At 35.2% G+C, this 23,225-nt stretch overlaps 3 protein-coding genes and 1 long non-coding RNA gene across 5 annotated transcripts; 1 reads left to right on the top strand and 3 right to left on the bottom strand.

Moving 5' to 3' along the window:
* Nucleotides 1-920: 920 nt before the first annotated feature.
* LOC141711150 (protein RGF1 INDUCIBLE TRANSCRIPTION FACTOR 1) lies at nt 921-2,525 on the bottom strand. The gene is made up of 4 exons (XM_074513579.1): nt 2,459-2,525; nt 2,083-2,328; nt 1,823-1,963; nt 921-1,494 (listed from the first exon to the last, which is right to left on the bottom strand). The coding sequence occupies exons 1-4, from the start codon at nt 2,459-2,461 to the stop codon at nt 1,081-1,083; spliced, it is 804 nt and encodes a 267-aa protein (XP_074369680.1). The 5' UTR covers nt 2,462-2,525; the 3' UTR covers nt 921-1,080.
* Nucleotides 2,526-7,465: 4,940 nt separating this feature from the next.
* Nucleotides 7,466-8,467, bottom strand: LOC141715210 (F-box/kelch-repeat protein At3g23880-like). Its single transcript, XM_074518688.1, has one exon. It carries the CDS (start codon nt 8,465-8,467, stop codon nt 7,466-7,468), a length of 1,002 nt encoding a protein of 333 aa, XP_074374789.1.
* Nucleotides 8,468-8,948: 481 nt separating this feature from the next.
* Nucleotides 8,949-10,529, bottom strand: LOC141713620 (uncharacterized). Of its 2 annotated transcripts, none has more exons than XR_012571998.1 (2): nt 10,008-10,529; nt 8,949-9,799 (listed from the first exon to the last, which is right to left on the bottom strand). It is a non-coding gene; the product is annotated as an uncharacterized LOC141713620 (long non-coding RNA). The 2 variants fall into 2 exon arrangements; XR_012571999.1 differs by having other exon boundaries at nt 10,157-10,529.
* A 7,635-nt stretch (nt 10,530-18,164) lies between these two features.
* On the top strand, nt 18,165-18,863 carry LOC141715209 (uncharacterized). Its single transcript, XM_074518687.1, has one exon. The coding sequence runs from the start codon at nt 18,165-18,167 to the stop codon at nt 18,861-18,863; it is 699 nt and encodes a 232-aa protein (XP_074374788.1).
* Nucleotides 18,864-23,225: the final 4,362 nt, after the last annotated feature.

Genomic DNA, 23,225 nt, shown 5'->3' with positions numbered 1-23,225 from the left:
TGAATTTTTTGGATGACCATATCATATTCACAATGATTTTGGAACATTTTTTACGATTAAACTCAAACCATATATTGATATATGTATAAAGTATGTGTATAATCATGTAAAATTTGTATATATGTATTATTTAATACATACAAACACTATAAACTAATAGAATAAATTTTAAATTATATATTTATATAATTTAAATATCATATATGTATTTAATTTCGTATTCGGATACGAATAATATCTGCTTTATTTCGAATATGGATAATATCCGTTTTTTCTCGAATATGAATGCAGATAATATATTTAGATTTTAAAAAAATTATCTACTATTTATTTTTGAATTTAAAGTTATTTCATAAATTTAAATAAAAATAATTAGTATATAGACTTTATAAAATCTAGATATATTATCTTAAATACTAAAATTAATAACTTTTAATTTGGTAGCGATAATATTCGGTATAAATGTGTGAAATTCAATAATATATTACTTTAACTTTTCTAACATGTAGTTGGAGCTATCATATTAATATTTAGGGTTGTCACATTCTAAACACTAAAATTTATAATTTTTGTGCATTTTAACTGGTGTGGTTGTTTTAAATTTAATAAGGTCCATCATTATAAAGCCAATCAAAACAAGTTAAGTTTATAAATTTTTTGCGTTTAACATGTATCATGGACATACCTTATAAAAACCATAATATTTAATATAATTTCGGTGATTTAAATAATATTTTATTTAAATCAATAACAAAAATGATATACGGCTTTACCACTTTGATATTTAACGCCTTAGTAAACAGTGTATTGGGAACAGGATTCATATATGCATCGAGAAAGGTTATGAATAGAACAAGAAAGCCCTCTAACCCATGAAATAAACTAATTATAATGTACAACACCATTACTTGGAACTGGGAATCACGTGATACCATTAAGACAAACCCCCCGACCAAGTAATTAATTAACTCTAACACAGACAAAGATTAGTTAAAGTAGTTCCAAGAGCTAGTCAAACTTTGAACCAAGATTATCAAATTATTATTAAAATGTTCCCAAAAAAAGATTAAACAGTTTTGATTAACACATTGGAGATCTTTGGGGGATGCCTTTTCTTCTACTCATGCTTGTGGCAATGTCTTCTTCTGAACCAAGCTTGTTGTTGTTATTATTAGTTGATCTGATATTATTATTCATTGCAGTAAAATAAACAACTCCACTTCTCTTCTTTCTAACAAACTCGGTGCACAACATGCTGCTGCTGCTCATGTTGTCAGAGCCCGAGGAGCCGGATGAGTCGTTATAGGTGTAGCTCATTGGCTGTTCATCTGAATCAACAATTGTCGAATGAGGTGACTCGTTCGTCGCTTCCTGATCAGTGCAGTTATAGTCTCCAATGTCTTGTGGGATGAAGAAGTCTGGACCTAGTTTTAGTGTCTTGCATTTTCGCAGGAATGGTGACAGGTCTCTGTAGTGTTTTAGCACAAATTCTACCTGTACATAGGTTTCAAAGCATGCATTGATTAAGCCACTAGCAGAAATTCTACAATGCATAAAATGCAGATCTTCTTCAGATTTGATATTATATGATCCTTTGTGGTAAATCACACATGTTGGATTATCAATGTATCAATGCTTAATAGATCATAAACGTGACATGATCCAGGATCAAATGTTAATAATCAGGTGTCATTTAGCATGGAAATACTAGAACTCGACTATCAGCTACCTGGCTAGGCTCAGACCGAATTATATCCCTAGAAACTGGAGATGCATGAAAGATACGGATCATAAAATTGAAGAGATTTATCGATGGAATTACCTTGCAGCCAAGGGAGCAATGGTAAAATGGTTCTTGGAGGCTTCTATCACAGGAAGTGCAGTAATTCCCGGAGCCTTTAAAATGCCTGTTCTGGGGTCTTTTCCTGATGAACACAACTTTTGCAGCATTGATCGTGTATGCCTGATCAATAATATCATGTATTACAGCTAATTAACTACCCATACTAGTACAAAATTGTGCATACAATATCCATAGAATTCATATAATCAAAATTGTGCATTCAAAACTAGATGTATTACCTGAACATTGGAGCAATCAAAGATTTTCTCGAGGTCATCCAATCTGACAACATCGTGATAAACATAACGACGTACTTGAAGAAGCCTATGGAAACGATGGGAATGAACACAGTGTGGGCAAATGCTGGTGCAGCAATCCAAACAGCATATATTTTTCTCGTTTTTCTTGGCCATTTCATGAATTGAGCATGCCTTAAAGAACTTATCAGTGCAAAGTGACTGCAACCAAGCTGCCTTCTCAATTCCCTGATTTACAAACACCAAAACATATCCCAATCATCAATTGCTAGTATGCACATATTAATATACATATTTCAGGCATCTAAAGAATTGAACATCCAAGAAAAAATATGAAGTAGAGAAGTTAAGTACGTACCATGATCGTATGTATGTAAGAGCAAACGTAACAGGAAGAGGATATATGAAAGGCTGTAACTAGAAAAGAGAGGAAGTAAGGTATTGGATGAAGTCTGTATATATAGAGGATCACAAGAGAAGCAAGGCTATATATTTATCTCTTTGACACTACATAAACAACATTTTGCTTAATGGAGATGGTCCAGAGCAGATGATTGTTAGCAGTATATTATACTGCGAAAATTTTTATATGGTACTTATAAAGATGGACGCTCCATATATGCATATCAAAAACCCTGTTGTACACCTAACACTGCACAATATGATATGTTGCAACAATCACTTGACCAGACCCCCCTTATTTCTTTCCCTTTCCGTCTACTTTTTATGCGATATGATATGTTGCAATAATCGCTTGACCAGACCCCCTTATATCTACTTTTTAAAAAAGACAGAGAAAGGGAGGGAGGGAGTAAGATATGAGGAGAACGTGGGCGCTGTTTCTGTGTCGCCCATTAAAACAAATTATTATCACCTTGGCTTAAGAGCTCTCTCTAATTCTAAGCCACTAATGCACCGTTAATTCTTGAAGAAGCTGCCGACCTTAATTTTTTTTTATTCCTGAGTTCTATTTTCCTTGTTTTCTATCCCTTGATCATGTGTAACAATACATATGCATGCGTGCATCAAGCTAGATTCAGCTGGCTAGTCTCTACAATTTGGCAATTGACTCGAACTGAGTTGTGTGCATACAAATAATCAGTACATCTTTTTTATTAATGGTAAGCATATTTTCTCTAGTAACTTTTTTCTTCATCATCGTCGTACCCGGTAATATCGCCTATGGTAGTGTCTGGGAAGGGTATGAAAAGAATATAGCGTACGGAGCCTTACCTTCATTTCAAAGAAGAAGAGGTTGTTTTCTCAAAAGACCTTCGGCTTATGTGTGCGCAAATATGTGTGTCCTAAGTAGAAAATGATAAACAATGATATATAAAAGTAAGTAAAAGTAAGCGAGACAATACCTCCGCCCATGATTTTTCTTCACATGGAATTTAGCTATTCCGTAAAAAATGCCAAAAGTAGTTGTCGTAAGTCCCTTCTATTTCTCGAATTGCAATCATTTTGATGCCCCAAACTCAATCTTTCCCCTACGATTCCCGCTCCAAACTAAATATTTTGAATTTACCACCCACCTATCTAGTAACTTTTTTGTTAATGTTATTCCATGACTTAAAGTCTTTAAGTTTTGTCTTTGACGTGTTTGAGGAAGGTCTTAACCGGATAATATTTAACGCGATAATTAAGTATGTAGGTGTCAGAATACGATTAGTTTTCTCGGTATTGATTTTTCCCTCTCAACCCGGAAGGCGCCATGAAAGAAGCCATTGCCAATCAAGATCACTTAGTAAATGAAAATTCTGATAGAAACTCAGCCTAGTTTTACTCCCCTGCAGCTGATATTCTGGTTTTTGTCACTGACAGACAAATACCAACTCATGAAGCACTAAGTATTTAATATCACAAAGTAATTAATAAATAAATCACTTTGTTGCTATTTTTGAGGAAACCATGTATGGAGTATATTATTTGTGTTCAAAAAAATGGATTTGTACAGCTAATGCTGATATTTGAAGAATCAAAGCCCTCAACAAGAACAGAGAGTGCAGTGTTAGTATCAAGGACCAGTAAACTTGATCAAAAATATTCAAGGAAACAAGTAATCATTTGGATTGATAGTCAGTAATCATTTAAACACAACAAGACCCAAAGTAAGAGGTGCAAAACAATGAAGCCAATAGGACTAAACCTCGATAATAAAAGAATGTATGATGTATTGTACATGTAGAGTCAAGTTCTACGGAGACCACGGAGACGACTTATGTTCTGCAACTAAAATCTTGCATAAAACCATTGCAAAATATTTATTTTATTCAAAATCTTGAATATCATACATGTACAACATGTAGAACAGTACAAAATGTTTAAACATGTTTAGTTTGCAGAATATTTGTTCAAATTGCAGATCTTCAACAATTTTAATAAAATAGTGATATTCGTAAAACATATTTCATAAAATAATATATTTTCATAGTGTTTTCATTGCAAAACAAAGGTGGTCTCTTAGATCTTCATTAAAAAAGTGGTTTTCATATAACTTTTCTCTGTACACATAATATAGTATGAAATTGTATATCATGATCATGCAGAAGGGATTAAGAAATGCAGTCATGTGCAAAGGCTCGACTGCTTCCCATATGAATCCATTAGCCGAAAACCGCGTCATTAAGAAATGAATACACGGCTTTCTATTTTTAAATTACTGATGAAACTTTATTTAAAATTTTCAAAATATAAAAGTATATGTCTCTCTTAAGATTGATGGTCTATACTTGTCAAAAAAGGAAGATTGAAGTTCTATATAGGATGGTCAGGGCTAATCATGTTGGAATAATCTTAAATTTAGTTATTAATTATTTGTTTATTTAATTATTAGATATTTAGCAATAAATTAATTATTAGAGAAAAATATTATTTTAGAATTGTTTAGTAGTGGGGTAGTGGAGTTATGGAGTAAATTATGGACATGTAATTTACCCATTAATTAGTAGTGGTTAGTTTTAGTAATAGTTAGTTTTAATATGTTTGTAAAGCCTATATAATGGCTAGTTTACCTTGAGAAGAAGAAGAAAAAAAAGAAATAACAAGAAAAATAGCAGTACAAGTTCTCTGCAAAATGTAGGTGTCTTCTTTTTTCCTCTAAGTTTTTTCAACATTGGTATCAGAGCCATATGATCCAAGGCTTATAAAACTCTTATAAAAATACACATATACATATATATATTATCCTTAATATTTTCCATGGCATCAAATAATTTCTCCGTCTCTATTCCATTATTCAAGGAAGATCAATGAGGGAGGAAGAAATTGGAGGAAAAAATGAGGGACTGCTATTAGCTAAAGCTTCATCCTCAAAAGGCACAGGTAACAAAGTTCAATGCAACCATTGTCATAAGATGGGACATGAAAAAAAAGACTGCTGGTACAAAGGAAAGCCACAATGCTACAAATGTAAAAAATATGGGAATCTGGCAAAGAATTGTAGATTTCAGAATGATGAAGAAAGGATGACACAATTGATCGAGGGAGAACCACTCCTTTAGAGTTGTGGAGAGAAAGTGCTCCAAAGTGTTTTTGATGAGATAGTGCATCAAAATTGATGGTGGTGAGAAGTGCATCACATGCGAAGAGAAAGTGCTTCGTAAATTTAAGATTATGGGGGTGAATGTTGGAATAATCTTAAATTTAGTTATTAATTATTTGTTTATTTAATTATTATATATTTAGCAATAAATTAATTATTAGAGAAAAATATTATTTTAGAATTGCTTAGTAGTGGGGTAGTGGAGTAAATTATGAACATGTAATTTACCCATTAATTAGTAGTGGTTAGTTTTAGTAATAGTTAGTTTTAATATGTTTGTAAAGTCTATATAATGGCTAGTTTACCTTGAGTTTTAAAAAAAAAGAAATAATAAGAAAAATAGCAGTATAAGTTCTCTGCAAAAAAAATGTAGGTGTCTTTTTTCTCTAAGGTTTTACAACAAATCAATCGTTAGGAGCATACCGTACCGTGGAAACTGTATAAAGATCGGCCCCCGTATATGCACACCAAAAACTTTCTACGTGTTAGCAACAATCGTATGCCCCTGGTCAGCCCCCAATATAAATTATAGAATGCAAAACTTATTATTTCAACTACACCATGTTCTCCTACAGGATTAAATGCTGAATTGTGTATTGAAAAGGCGTGTTTATGTGTGACTGAGAGATTGCAGTCAAAGATCAAAGCTAGAGAACAGAAGTGCACGAGGGGTGGGGTGGAAAAGCAATGAGAACAAACAAACAGAATGAATCAGCGTGTGAGCCGCACGAGGGCAGATCTCTCATCTCTGTCTATTTAAAGTCTGGACAAAGTGTTCTTGCACTAGAAAAATCATTAAACTATGTGATCACATGTGATGACTAGTTTACATATACAACAAGCATACTACTGATATGCAACACCAGTTTTTCTTGTTCTCACAGCACGCCAGTTTTTAACAACACTCCCAAACGGAGCCTCAATCTGTTACTATCAATACTCACAATGACAAACCCTCCCAATTGATTATTGCAAAGACTGGCCTATTTCGACATTGTGGTCTTACGCAAGATTAATCTGTAAAAATACAGTTTTGACAGACCTTTCATCAGGCATACAAGTTAGAAGTCATTTGACAAGTACTTTTAAGCTAACTATGCGGATTTGCTGACTCGCCTAGAGTCAGCTTAAGACAAACAGCTCCACATTTGGTTCAATCAGACCAGATAGAACAAGTACCTTAATCAACATGTTGTGCTCCAAAGACCAAGGTATCTCAATAATTTTCAAGGCAAAGTCCTCTGCTTAACCAAGTTACAGATAGAGTTATAGACTAAGATGAGATAGGAGCAGAGCTTTGCAAGAACATTATTTTCATTTAAGAAATAATTGAATAGCTAAAGTTGAGTTATATTAGCAACCTTATGTGTTCGTCTTGCACAACATAAATGGTCTCCCATAAAAATTTCCCTCAAATAGCAAATTGAAGATTTTAATTCAAATGTGTTTATTAAAACAGCAAATGCAGAATGCTCTAAGAATGGTGGCTTATTGTAAACACACACACATATATACTTCTTCGAAATCTCATTAACTAGCAATTCACAAAGATCATTTAATAACTTTGAACCAAACTCCTGAGGTTGGCATATTGTTCTACAATCTTGTGAATTATACGAAAGCATGCAAAATTAATTTTTTTCTAGCCACTTACAGTTTGAAATCTTCAGAAACAAGGTTTTAAGAATATTAACCATTTTCTGCCATCCAACCACTTCCTCGTCACTCTCATCTAGTAGCACAAGAGTCTCAACCAAAGAATTGGCAGAGAAAATACTTTTGCTGGGGGAAAATAAATCTGTCATTTGTTTGGCACCAAAATCATACGAAACTATCATTTTTTTGGGTAGCTGAAACGGAGTAAGTTTGTACTGTGTGAAAGAGAGCTTCACCGGTATTTCTGAGACCTAACAGAGAAGAGTGATTACCGAGACTCTGATCAGCAACATCTGTATATAACAATTCAAGACTGTCATCATGTACTTTCACTGTACAAACACAAAGACCAACTCTGCTCAAGATAACAAGGAAATTAGCGTCCAATTTAAGATACCAGCTGCCAAAACCCCATATACCTAATGAAGGCTGAAAATTATTATAACTTATTAAAGCCTCTCGAAACATGGCATTATTCATATTTAATGCAACAACCTTGCAGCCCTGACTTTCCTCTGACAGCCAGAGCAATGTTCCTTTAGTATACACTACATTGTTCCCCCTTAGCGGAAACCGGGCACCTGGACAAGAATCACTGATGATTTTCCAAGAATTACTCCTCAGACTGTACACAGCAACCAAAGATGTCACTGAGGTATAATTCATTTTCAGAACCTGGTAATCGCTTTTCTCCTCATCGAAGCAAAATCCAAAAGTTTCTTCAACACCTTCGCGATAATGTTCCTCTACAAACATAGGAATGATTTTCAATTTTCTAACAAAAGGGTTCCAGAGATAGATTCCACGATTTTTACGAGTCTCCGTATAGCAAATCACTCCATTGCAGCAGCCATGCACCTTAACATGTTTATGTTTTAGCCCACGAGGAAACACCGGTGATGTGACACAATTCCCATACGGTTCAAAATCAGAATATAATGAATATAATGAATCAGAATATCCATCAGGGTAAGACTGGCATAACAAGTACTTTCTGTTATTTGGACTAGAGAGATGAGTGTTGATAAATCGAGATGATTTGATTAAAAAATACCATAATTTACAAACTAAGGTGCATCTTAGTATTGATTTTGTGCATGGTATTTTCACAAGAATCTGCTGTATGATTTCTTCTGGTAGGTATTGGCATAAAGGATTGGTAGCCATTAGCAACCCAGTGGTTTAATGAATCATTAGCTAAAACCCTAACCAACATATCCATGATACATGCATGTGATAAGGATTGCTGTATAACGTGATTTGTTTGATTTCTTAGTCTAAAGTTTTTTTACTAATCACGTATTTTCATATTAATATTTTAATTATTATATTAATTATGTTTATTAAAATAGTAAGTATGTCCGAATAATTATATTTAAATACACTACAAGAAAAAAGGCTAAATTCGACCGAAAAAAATCGGTCGAATTTAGCTTAATTCGACCGCGCGCGGTTGAATTAAGCTAAATTCGACCGATTTTGAATCGGTTGTAATAGAGGGAGTCGAATTTAGTAGTTCGGTCGTATTTAACTAAATTCGACCGTCTAATTACGACCGGAAAATTACAACCGTTTAAATTCGACCGGAAGAATTCGACCAAGGGCGGTCGAATTTGATTTTTGACAAAAAAATTGAATATCACGCCCAAATAGTTAAATTTTATGAAAAAATTTAAAAGTCCCGCCCAATAATTAAATTCAACCATATATGGTCGAAAATACAATCTTAAATTCGATGTCCTTCAGTCAAATTTAAAGAACACCATTTTAAAAAAAAAATCGCCGGAATTTGGAAAGTTTCCAAAAACCGGTGAGTTTTCCCACATTCCGGCAGCCCCAAGACTTGTACCAGTAGTTCCAAAAGATTTCTCAATCTCTTGCATCTTCTCAGAATGAAGAGTCTATAGATCTTGCAATTTAATTTGGGCGTCATCAGTATGAATTTGTAGATCTTGTAATTCACTTTCAGCGTCATCAATATGACAGCCAACTGAATTAAGCTCTGGTAAGGGCCGGGAAATGTGTAACAGGTAGTGTAGACGATTAACAAGCCAACTTATACTGAATCCCAATTTCTGCAGTTCAGCAAATATGTCTCTGTACTCAGCAATCACCTTAGCATCAACCTCAGTCAAAGGTTTTTTTGTGAAGTCAATCACCCAGTTGCACAACATGTTCAGCTTCAATTTATAAAATTTCTTGTTATTGGTTGTAAGGTGTTCAAAGGTGCGTGGGTATTTACTCATAATCTGATCAAGCAGACCAATAAACTCTGCTTCAACTTCATAGCCCCGCACCCCAGAGTAAATATTTGCCCTAGAAGCGCTCACCTGATCATTACATGTCCCTTCAACCAAAGCATCAACCTGAACTTCAGAATTCTGCACCACGTGCTCTTCTTGCACCCCCAACTTCTCAATCTTGGTTGGAAGTGATGGCCTCCTCAATCTCCACATTTTGAGATTTTACAGAAGCGGCCTCTGTATGAGGAATAATTTTCTGGAAAAAAAAACCGCAACATTGGTAAAAATATATCTCAGGAAATAAAAAGAAATATGTCATTGATGAGCAGCTTGGTCTTGGATAATAATTTGAGCCATAAGTTCTACAGCAACAAGACCACCTGAAAAGCTCACAAGACCTGAACACTTAATGGGTTAAAAAATAGATCTGAAAAGTGAAAACTAAACAATTCATTCTCACTTACAGATCTCAGTAAAGCTACATGACATTACTTAGAAGATTTTAGGCGACCACTTTTCTCAAACATGGTGATGACGACTTCCAAAGGTGCCATTTCCATATTTATCCGTTTATTATCTACTACTCAGTACTCACTTTTCTACTTTACCTTACCTTTTGGGATTTTGATCGGACACTAGTTACACTTCGATTCAGGGCCTCTATCTTGAAGAACACCGGGAGCATGGCTTCGATTCAGAGTATATTCTCTGTTTTTTTCTGAAAAGAAGCAGGGGAGGGGTGGTACTGGTTTGTAATTTTTGGTCGTGTGTTGGTGAGGGATAAATGGTAGCTTGGCAGTAGCAAATTAGATACACTCACTCAGCCTCTCTCTCGCTCTGTAGCCGCCTCCCTCTCACTTGGCCGCCGTGGTCAATTTTATGCACTGCATCTAGTTTATGTATGTAAATAAACCCTAGTCACCTGTGTTTTTTTCTGGGTGATCAACTTGGGCTGGGTTTACTTTTTTCTAATTTCATGTATCACAAAATTACTTTGGCCCACTACTTATAAATAAACTAAAATACATTATCTCGAAAAACATAATTATTTTTTCAAGAACTAAATTTTAATATTTGGATAAATTTTATTCTCTACCATTCACATATTTTTCTTTAAAAAAAGTTCAAAATATAGTATGAAAAAATAAACTAAGTAAATATAATAATATATAAAAATATTTTGACTAGTACAACTACCTAGTGTTTAGTCCTGAATTGGTATTTCGATTTTTTTAAAAATATTTTTCATCGATCCAACCGTATGTATGTCACTAGATATATATAAAAGATATAACCAAAGTTTCATATCAAAATAATTTTATTTGGGTTGCCATTTTAAAAGTCAAACATCAGTTTGACTAGTACAACTAGTCCTGAATTGGTGTTTCGATTTTTTTAAAAATATTTTTCATCAATCCAACTGTAAGGATGTCAATAAATATATATATTAGTTTTATAACCAAAGTTTCAGACCAAAGTAATTGTATTTGGTTTGTCATTTTAAAAGTCAAGCATCAGTTTGACTAGTAAAACTAGCTAGTGTTCAGTCCTCAATTAGTGTTTTGATTTTTTCAAAAATATTTTTCATCGATCCAATTGTATGGTTGTTAATAGATATATATATATATATATATTAAAGATATAACCAAAGTTTCAGATCAAAATAATTTTATTTGGTTTGCCATTTTAAAAGTCAAACATCAGTTTAACAAGTACAACTAGTCCTGAATTGGTGTTTCGAGTTTTTTAAAAATATATTTTATTGATCCAATTGTATGAATGTCAATATATATATATATATATTAGTAATATAACCAAAGTTTTAGTTCAAAATAAATTTATTTGAATTGCCGTTTTACCGGTCAAACATTAGTTTGACTAGTACAGATTACTAATGTTCAGTCCTAAACTGGTGTTTTGAATTTTTTAAAAATATTTTTCATCGATCCAAACATATGGATGTCAATCGATATATATATTAGTGATAAGACCAAATTTTCATATCAAAATAATTTTATTTGGTTGCCATTTTAACAGCTAGGCATCAGTTTGAGTAGTACAACTAATTAGTGTTTATTCCTGAAGTGGTGTTTCGATTTATTTAAAAATATTTTTTCATTGATCCAACCGTATGGATATTAATAGATTTATTGATTAGTGATATAACTAAAGTTTTAGATCAAAATAAGTTTATTTGGATTGTCATTTTACCAGTCAAACATCATTTTGACTAGTACATATAACTAGTGTTCGGTCCTAAATCGGTGTTTCGAATTTTTGAAAAATATTTTTCATCGATCCAACCGTATGGATGTCAATAAATATATATATTAGTGATATAATCAAAGTTTCAGATCAAAATAAATTTATTTTGATTGCCATTTTACCAGTCAAACATCATTTTAACTAGTACATATAACTAGTGTTCGGTCCTAAATTGGTATTTTGAATTTTTAAAAAATATTTTTTATCGAGCCAACCATATGGATGTCAACAGATATATATATATATATTGGTGATATAACCAAATTTTCAGATCAAAATAATTTTATTTGGTTGCCATTTTAACAGTTAGGCATCAGTTTAACTCGTACAACTAACTAGTGTTTAGTCCCGAATTGGCGTTTTGATTTATTTAAAAATATTTTTCAATGATCCAACCATATGGATCTTAATAAATTTATAAATTAGTGATATAACCAAAGTTTTAGATCAAAATAAATTTATTTGGATTGCCATTTTACTAGTCAAACATCATTTTGACTAGTACATATAACTAGTGTTGTGTCCTAAATCAAGCATCAATTTTATTTTTTATCAAATAAAGAAATTAGAAAATTCTTTTAGCGCACAATTTATTTTTTCAAGAATTACATTTTTTTATTTGGATAACGTTTATTCTCTCCCATATTCATAATTTCAAAATATTCACTAACATTTAAATAAGTTTTTTTAATAAAAAAAATAAATTTTAAAAAATCCTAAATACAACCGAATTCCATTGAAATATATTTTCAAAACGGGCGGGAAATTTCCCTCACTTTTTTCGAAAATTTAAAAAGTCTGTGTAAATTTCCCGCCATTTTTAAATATAAAATTTGACTGGAATCGGTTGAATTTAGGAGGGCCAAATAAATTACTTTGTTGGAAAATTCCCTCCACTTTTTTATTAGGGCTAAATTCGACCGAAAAAAAATTCGGTCGAATTTAGGGGTTAAATTCGACCGATATAGTTTCGACCGTTTTAATTTCAACCGTTTTCGGTTAAAATTGGTTGTAAATACGACCGTTTAAATACGACCGTTCGAATTCGACCGAGGCCGGTCGAATATAGCCGTGTCTAAGGGATTTGACCGCCAGCAGTCGAATTTAACCCCGGTCGAATTTAAATCAGTTGTATTTAACCTTGTTTTCTTGTAGTGATAATTGTTGTTATGAATGTTAATTTTGGGGTTTATTTACTCGCATTTTTTACATTATTTTTTGATTTGATTTTGGTTGCACATGTTACAAATAAAATTAATGTCCATCCGATATCTAAGAAATCTGAATCAATAAAAAATAAATTATATTTCTTTATGATAACATTTTGTCAAACTGTTAATATCAACAAAAATAGGTGAATTAAATTAACCAAAAAACAATTTCATGATTCATTAATCAATCAAAAAGCAAAATAAGTAGCATATTAAATTGTAAATGATGAAAGATGATCATAATGGTCAAGGATGATAGAGACACCATGGGCGTGGAGAATAAGAGAAAAGGCGGAGGATCATATTGTTGAAAAATAAGGTAGAGAAAGTGTAATAATGAAAAAAATACCGTATTTTAGTATTTTTCATAAATTTTCTAATATTAATAATATTGTTTTCTATTAATGTGAATTTAAAGATTTAGATGTAGAGTTTAAGAAAAGTTAAAAGTAGTCATTGATTTATGTGTTTATTTTATTAAATATCTAAATATTTAATTTCTTAATTTTAAAATAAAACAAAAAGATAGTAAATAAATGTGAAGATTGAGTTTTTTACAAGATTTTTTCATAATTTCACGAAAAATATCTCGAGACTAACTTCCAAATCCTTATCATTTGCAAAGACAATTGATAATTGTAGTTCAGTCGTGGTTAGGCGTATCACGGTAAAATGCTAGTTTAAATAATAGTAAAATAATGTAATTGTTTCCTACCCTATCTATAATTGAATTAGGATATTATTGTATCACTTATTCTAATATATACAATATCATCTTTTTTAAAATATATATGATTAATGGTTGAGATTTTTTTAACCGCAGTGATAAAATTTTGGATAAGAAGTCATAATGTTTATTATATCTATACTATATTATAATACTCGGAATGAGGTATAATTTGGTATATTTTTTTTGGTTAGTTTGGTTATCCCCATTTATAACCGTCAGATCTGTTTAATCAAGTGATTAGGACCGTTAGATTTAAATACTAAAAGAATGCACACTAATCAAGCTCTCAGATTCAAACCCGGCCGACAATAACAAATATTTATATTATTATTTATACACTACTAAAATTCTCATGATCGAACCCCGCCAACAGCAAATATTTATATTATTATTTATACACGACCCCAAATTCAGTTTGGAATCCTGCTAACTCCCAAAGGCCTCACTATTGCTTAAAAAACAATAGATGAGCTGATCCTAACAATTTTGCAATATCAGAAACACCAGCAGCTTACGGATAAATAAGAAACATGTCTAATTCTAGAAAATTCCAGCATATTTAGCAGTTATAGGGGTAGTTTGGTTCAGGAAATTTGGGTATCCGGTATGGGTTTTGTTCATTCTAAACTCATATCTGATGTTTGGTTCATGATTTGTATTCGCTGAAACTCATAACCGAAACCCACTTAAAATCAGATTTGATACCTTAGGGGAGAAGTAACCATAGAAAAGGGGTATGAGATATCAGATTTACTATTATTATTCAAATTTATTTCTAAGATTAAATACAATTTATGTACACATATTTTAAATTTGATATAATATTTAATTTTAAATAAAATTATAATAATATTTATCTAATGCCAATTTGTAAGATTTAATTTATTAAAAATTATTAATTTATTATTTAATTGGTTAAATTATATTTTACTAATCATATAATTTTTAAGTAAATTTTTATTTTTAATTATGTAAGAATTTAATTTCAATGTACAATGTATACAGGCACATAATATTAGAATCAAAATTGAAATGTCGATTATATTTGAAATAAAACAGATTCATTCTAGCACTGAACCAAACACATAATATTAGGAATCATTTCTCGTCCCCATTTCAGCCTAACCCGATTTCTAATTTCAAACTCATACCCGTATTATACCGACTTCTGAAATAAACGACCTCCATTTGTGTTTGGCTAGTGAGGGGTCTGCTTGCTATTTGAACCCTGAAACATTGGAAGTGAACTAAAGAGACCAAAACAATAAAAGATTCTTATCTTAACTTGTATTTTATAAATTATTACTTAACAATATAACATTTGCGAGTGGAGATTGGAGAGAGAGAATACCTGCTACATAATATGAGATTGCAGAATTCTAAAAGAAAAGGGGACTAACCTCCTGCTCACTGATTTTATAAAAAACGGAAAATAAATGGAGGGTAAGTAAATAGTTTTACTTGTATTCATAATTTTGTTTTCGAAATTTTAAAAATATGTTAATAAATATAAATTTAACAAATTTTTATTTCAAAACTTTCATTCCAAAACAAATGATTTTACTTCCTAAAATATTCATAATATGAATATTTGTACTCCGAAATTATTAATTTAAAGATATTTAACTGTATTTATAAATTTGGTTAAAAAATAAATGAGAAACTGTATTTACAGTTGTGTGACAAATTGGCCAACATTCTACATTTTCTTTGTATTTAATTCAATTTTTAGTTAACAAAATGGATCGAAGTACAAATATTATAAAAATGTGATTCTTTCTTAATTTATTCAAAGAACTAAAGTTATGTCTTAAAGATTGTTAGGACTACAGGATTAACATCCTAAACTTGCACTAAACAAGCTAACATGAGCACGGACGGAGTCATAAATCGGAGTTTGGGTGGCGAAATTTTTTTGGAAGCAATTGATATATTTTTTAATTTCTTATATATTAAATTAATTTATAAAAAATATTTTTAACAATTTAAATGTATAAATATTCGTGTATTAAAATTAATAATTATTGTAAACATCATTAATATTAGTACTAGATTCGTAAAATTCATATATTTTTAGGGGGCGAAAATTAAAAATAAGAAAAATTTTATACTAAATATATAAATATGAAATTATTTCCCATAATTTCATGACTATTCGGGAAATTCCTGGTGGTTCCAACACCCGCTTGCCACCCCTTGCCTCCGTCCTTGAACATGAGCAACAGTGGAACCAATCCTGAGCACCTAGGTGGGAGATGTTCATTCATTTAGATTTTTTTTCATTAGACTATTATTTATAAGTGATAGTCCATATGGCTCCTGGGAGGACTACTCCTAGGCCTTCAACTCCATACAGCTCCTGGGAGGACTACTCCTAGGCCTTCAACTCCATACAGCTCCTGGGAGGACTACTCCTAAGCTCCTAACTCCATATGGCTCCTGGGAGGACTACTCCTAGGCCTTCAACTCCATACAGCTCCTGGGAGGATTACTCCTAAACTCCTAACTCCATACAGCTCCTGGGAGACCTACTCCTAAGCTCCTAACTCCATATGGCTCCTGGGAGGACTACTCCTAGGCCTTCAACTCCATACAGCTCCTGGGAGGATTACTCCTAAGCTCCTAACTCTATACAGCTCCTGCGAGACCTACTCCTAAGCTCCTAACTCCATATGGCTCCTGGGAGGACTACTCCTAGGCCTTCAACTCCATACAGCTCCTGGGAGGATTACTCCTAAGCTCCTAACTCCATACAGCTCCTGGGATACCTACTCCTAAGCTCCTAACTCCACGCAGCTCCTGGAAGGAGTAGTCCCGCACACTACCACTCCTGACCAGCTCAGTCCCGCAAGCGGAACCTTGACAAACCCCGACACGTGAAACGTTGGCCCAAGCACGTGACGGGAACAACCGTCACACATCAATCGTGGGAATAATCAGGGCACGTGTCAGAGGATCCTCAGAACATTCCTCGACCAGTCCCGCGCTGACACGTGTAAAGCATCCACTCCAGCCAGGTGCCCTCCGCTCCCAGAACCAATGGCTACGATTCAAAGGTACCAACCCCAAAACCCTACCCTTGAGCTATAAATAGCCCAAGAAGGTGAGGTTTTGGGGTTAATCATTCTTTCACACTCAGATACACGCACAGCCACCCTGCATTCATATTCATCTTCCCAAAAAGCTAGTTCTTACTCTCACGCCGGAGGCGCCGCGGGACTCCAACCCCCCTTCCGGTGTTGTTTTGTAGGAACCCAACCACAGCTACACCTCTACAGCGGAGAAGGATCCAGGACGTCGTCGAAGGAGCAGCCCCGCCACCAGGAGTTATCATTTGGCGCTAGAAGGAGGGGTCGCTCCATCCTTGGGTCTCGGTGCCCCTGGATTCATCTTCATCAACAAACTCTTCAAGAGTCCATTTATTCAAACTTGTAAGAACTCAAACAACCAACCTTTTCCATAAGCATGAATGTTGTTTATTTTAGCCACGTTTGTGTGTGCTCGTTACTTTAAGCCATGTTTGTGTGAGCCCGTTTTGTTGATTTAAGTCATGTTTGTGTGAGCTATCATTAGTTTTAATCGTTATCGTTCTAGTTTGAATATAGCATTTGCGTTGTACTTCATCGTTGAACAGTCCCATAAAATTGTTTGAGCTGCTCCCAGAAAGCTATTTGTTAGTTTTTGTTATTATTCTGGGTATTTTTTGCAAATTTCATAAAGCAACCATAGACCGATATTCTCTGTGGCATATTGTTGTTGTTTGTTGTTGGTATTGTTGAGAAATGGCAAGACCAGGGAAGAATACATCTGGAAGACCATCTGCTAGTGTTCAGGTCCAGGAGCCGGACCACTCCCAGGCTCTTGACCCAGGAGCCGAGAGAGAAACATTCCAGGAACAACCACTACACACTCCCGTAATGGAGAGAATTGTAAATACCAGGGATGCCAGGACCCTCATAGAGCTCAATCAGTACAAGTACACCAATGTCCCTGTAGCCGAAGAGCACATGGTTAACCTCACAAGCGATGAACTAGCAGAAGCAATCAGACTATACAGACAGGAGCAGACCCGGCTCCAAGAAGAGGCAGAACTAGAGGAGGAACCGGAGGAGTCCGGGGACTCCCAGCAATCAAAGAGGTCTGTGTTCGACCGCATTGGAGCCAAGGGAAAGAAAAGCAAAAAAGATCAAGGCAAGAAAGAAACAGAAGCTGCTAAACAGAGAAAGTTGGAAGAAGTCCGGGAGCAAATCAGGAAAGAAGAAGAAGCAAAACTCGAGCTAAAGATCCAAAAGAGAATGCAATTAGAAGAAGAGAAGCTGTTGGCCAAGTCTAGGAGCAAGAGAACCCGGAGAGACCCTACTCCGGAGCTGATTTCTGATGATGAAGAAGAAGAGAAGCAAAAGGACCTAAAAGACATGATCTATGAATTGCAGAGGAAGATGGACAGAGACTCAGGAGTGGAGATTGGAGAAACACTCACTCCTTTCAGCCACTCCTTAGAAGCTATCCCCCGGCAGCGGGACTTGAAACATTACAACTTTGACTCCTTTGATGGTCTAGGAGACCCGGAGGAGCACCTTAACTACTTTGAACAGATAGCGCAGATATATTACTACAACGACTTGACGAAATTAAGGTTCTTCGCTTCAACACTTAAGGGAGGGGCCCAGAGATGGTTCAGCAGAATCCCCTCCCGCAGCATCCACTCCTGGAAGGAATTTCGAGCCTCTTTCCTTCGGAGATTTCGGGCAAACAAAACGCACGAAATGCACATGTGTCACCTGAAGACAATCCGGCAGCATGACAGCGAGTCCCTCTCTGCATACATGCGCCGGTTCCAGGAAGCAATCAATAAAGTCTCGAGTTTAGATGAGAGGGAAGCTTTAAGCATTTTTAGAAGAAACCTGGACCCAGAGCACAACGAAAGGTATATTGTGGAGCTAATAAATAAGGAGCCGCAAAATCTGGCAGCAGCTTATTCCATGGCCGCCAGATTCATTAAGGAAACAGATGTGCTCCAGGCAATGAGAATGACCCGGAATGGGGGGTCCAGGAGTAAAAACACTGATGACCGACCGAAAGGGGGTTACCATCAGGACAAGAAATTCAAGTAAAGCAACCAAAGCCAAGAAAGATAAGCAAACCCGATTTTCCAAAGACTTGGTCCTAAGCAGGAATCGAACAACGACCCAGGACCTGTGAAGCAAGCTCGGGAGCTGAAGCAGGAGCCGGACTGGACTCCTCTCAACATGACCCGGGAGGAAATCTTGAAAGAAGTCAAAGAAAAACCTTTCTATTATCCTCCGAAGCCAATGCAAACTCCTCCGGAGAGCAGGCCCTACAATAGGCAATGTGATTATCACGAGACCCATGGCCACAAAACCGAGAATTGCTTATCACTCAAGTACTTCATTGAGGACCAAGTGAAGAAGGGGAATATGAACAAGTACTTAGTTCGATACAACAGCAGAGGGGAAGCACAGAAGAAAGGAAAGAATGTAGTCAATGTGGTCCTAGGCGGATCCTACTCCCCACCCCGGAGCCCGGACTTCGGCAAAGAAGTGCTTTCAATCCAATCACTCCTAGACCTGGTGATATCCTTCAGCAGCAAGGACTACGAAGGAGTCAACCCTCATCATAATGCAGTTTTGGTTGTCACTCTAGACATTTTCGATAATGAAGTAAGAAGAATGCTCATAGACAACGGCTCCTCGGTAAATATCCTCTTCAAGCACACAGTGGATAGAATGCAGTTAGGAAGCGTCCGCTCAAATGAGTGTCGAGAAGACCCACTCTATGGCTTCGGCCACAACTTAATCCCGATCCAAGGAACTTTGTATCTGTCAGTCATCTTTGGATCTGCTCCTAACCAAGTGACTCATGTCATCAAATTTTATGTGATCAACGCTCCTTCCTCATACAACGGAATCATCGGCAGATCAGCTCTAACAATGATGCAAGCAATAACTTCAATCTCCCATTTCAAGATTAAGTTCCCAACCCCGACGGGAGTCGGGGAGATTAAAGGAGATTACGGAGTTGCTGAAACATGCTACACCTGTTGGATTTTTAAACGCAGCGGGGCGTGGAAAAAACACTTTTACACACACAAAATCCAAATAAAAGCATATAAATCGTGAATAAAAATTCGAGGGATCGAATCTAACCTTTTAAAATAATTCGGAGACAACGATCAGAGATCCTTAGCAGTTGCTCCTCAAGTGTGAAGCACTCCACCGGTATCCACCAAGAAAATGACGTTTAGGAGGAGGAGGAGGTGGAGAGAATTTGGTTTTCTAAAACTTTTGGGTTTCTGGGGTTTGAATAAAATAGGGTCTATAATAGTGTATTTATAGGCAAAATTTTCAGCTGAAATTTTCCCATAAATATTATTATTATTATCCCATTTATTATTCTCATTAATAATTAAAACACATTTTAATTATTAATCTTTTTTCTAAACACTTTAGAAATAATTCTCTCTCTTGATTTAATTTCCAAAAAATTAAATCCTTAATTAATAATATTAAGAACTTTTCTTAATTAATTTATAATCAATTAAATCTCATTTAATCAATTATTAAATTTGCCAATTAATTATTTATTTCACAAATAAATAATTATTAGCCATTATTAATTAATTCATCCACTATAAAATCATTCTCTTTTTATGGTGTGACCCTGTAGGTTCAATATTAAGCCGGTAGTAGAAATAAATAATAATAAAACTATTTTATCATTATTTATATAAATTCTCTAATTTATTAAATATGATTAATTAATTAATCACATATATTCTACATCGTGCGTGATGCTTCTCAACATATCGCGACTATCCGGATAATATGAATTCACTGCTTAGAATACCAAGAACCTGTCAGTGAATAGTTACCGTACAATAAACTCCTTCTACCCTACAATGTCCCGATTAAATACAAGGCATGGATCTCGTGTCAAGCCTATCTAATTCAATCACTTGCTTACCATTTACTATGCTTAGTTCTATGCAAATTAGAAACTCCTTTCTAATTTCATTCACTCTGGCCAGAGATTCCTGAACTAGCATAAGTGGATCAGCCTTGAACATTCGCTTCCTTCACTGGAAGGGGTAGATCCTTTATTGATCATACATTATCTTCGTGTACAAATTCCTATACCCAGAAGAGCCCTAATAATTGTCCCTGGAGACTAAGAACTAAATCAAAGCATAGTTCAGTGTACACAAGATGACTATGATGACCTCAAGTCTAAGGATACTTGTACAACTATCACTATGTGAACAACTGCTGACACGTGAGTGAACTCCATCAGTTGTTCAGCTGTGCGAGTCATGTTCAGTGAACTTATTCCATAATAAGCACCTACATACTAGCTATAGTGTCACCACACAAATGTCTATGAGAACAGACATCCTTCATAATGAAGCAAGCATAGTATGTACCGATCTTTGCGGATTATTAATTACCAGTTAGTAATCCTATGACCAGGAACTATTTAAGTTTAGAGTTATCATCTTTTTAGGTCTCACTATTATGATCTCATCATAATCCATAAAAAGCTTTACTCTAAACTATGGTATATCTTATTTAAACACTTAAATAGATAAAGCCCGTAATAAAAACAAAACAAATCTTTATTAATATCAATGAAATCAAAACAGATTATATAAAGAGTTATTCCTAAATCCTAATACCTGATTGGACTTAGGACATATTCCTTTCAACACCCAGGGGTTAGTTATGGCAGAAACCCATCAAGATAACAAGAGGAAGGCTATGGTCCTTCGCAAGCAACAAAGCATGAAGAAGTACCGACCCCGGATAAGGGAAGAAGCAAACAAAACAAGTTCAGAAGAACTGGCAAGCAACCAAGTCATGGTAGTGGACAAGACAAATCGAGTCCTAGACCAACCTTGTCCTACCATGCAAGCAACCGAAGAACCTGAACAAGCAAACAACTATCTAAAGAAGAACTCTGCAGCCCGGATTCATCAAATGATTTCAAATAAAGAACAAGCAAAAATTGAAGCAGCAGTTGAAACAAAAGAAGTCCAGGTAGACGAAAGCAATTCTAGCAAAAAAGTGAAAGTTGGGTCAGGACTCGAGGAGTCCTTCAAGGAGAGACTAGTATCCCTGCTCTGGGAGTACAGAGATGTTTTTGCCTGGAGTCCAAGAGACATGCCAGGACTACACGAGTCCATAGCAATGCACAGCTTGGATGTCAACCCCAACAGAAAACCAGTAAACAGAAGAGAAGAAACTTTGCTCCGGAGAGGCAGAGAGCCATTGACGAAGAAGTAGAAAAGCTACTCAAAGTAGGAATCATCAAAGAAATCAAATATCCGGAGTGGCTAGCTAATGTGGTCATGGTTAGGAAGTCCAACGGCAAATGGAGAATGTGTGTGGACTACATTGACCTAAATGATGCATGCCCGAAGGACCCGTATCCTCTTCCAAACATTGATCAACTGATAGATGCCACTTCAGGACATGTAATGCTAAGTTTCATGGATGCTTTCTCCGGATACAACCAGATAAAGATGAACCCGAAGGACATCCCTAAGACAGCATTCATAACTCACAGAGCAGTCTACGCTTATGTGATGCTACCCTTCGGGCTTACCAGCGCAGGATCCATTTACCAAAGAACTATGAACAAGATATTCAAGTCCCAGATTGGGAGAAACTTGGAATGCTATGTCGATGACATGATTTCTAAATCAACAACTATACCAGGGCACGTGGAAGATCTGAGGGAGTGCTTTGAAAATCTAAGGAAGAACCAACTCAAGCTAAACCCGGAGAAATGCACCTTCGGAGTAGGAGCAGGCAAGTTCCTAGGATTCATGATCAGCAACAGAGGTATAGAAGCCAATCCGGAGAAAATAAAAGCAATCCATGAGATGAAAGCTCCCAGGACCCAAAAAGATGTGCAGAAACTAGCAGGATCACTAGCAGCACTCAGGAGATTTGTCTCAAGACTAGCAGAGAGGTGCTTACCTTTCTTTGATTTACTCAAAGGAGCAACCAACAAGAAAGAGGTAAATTGGAGCCCAGAGTGCCAGAAAGCATTCGAGGAAATCAAATCCTACCTCTCTCACCCACCAGTCCTAACTAAAGCTAAGCCAGAAGAGCCTCTCAACTTATACTTGTCAGCAGGAGCACAAGCCGTAGGAGCTGCCCTAATCAGGGAAGAGAATGGAACACAGCAACCAGTCTACTATGTAAGCCAGGTCTTAAAAGATGCAGAAACAAGATACCCAAGACTGGAAAAGTTTGCCTTTGCTTTGGTTACAACATCAAGGAAACTCAAACACTACTTCCAAGGGAGGGAGATCAGAGTAATGACAAATCAACCACTAAGGAAAATACTCCACAAGCCAGATATCTCAGGAAGACTTGTTAATTGGGCTGTGGAATTGAGCCAGTTCAACCTAAGCTTCATTCCCAGGACTGCAATCAAAGCTCAAGCTCTTG

The sequence above is a fragment of the Apium graveolens genome, chromosome 3 (genome assembly GCF_009905375.1).
Source record: "Apium graveolens cultivar Ventura chromosome 3, ASM990537v1, whole genome shotgun sequence".
Lineage (NCBI taxonomy): Eukaryota > Viridiplantae > Streptophyta > Magnoliopsida > Apiales > Apiaceae > Apium > Apium graveolens.
The sequence above is the reverse complement of the archived record's forward strand: the minus strand, read 5'-3'. Positions and strand labels throughout refer to the sequence as shown.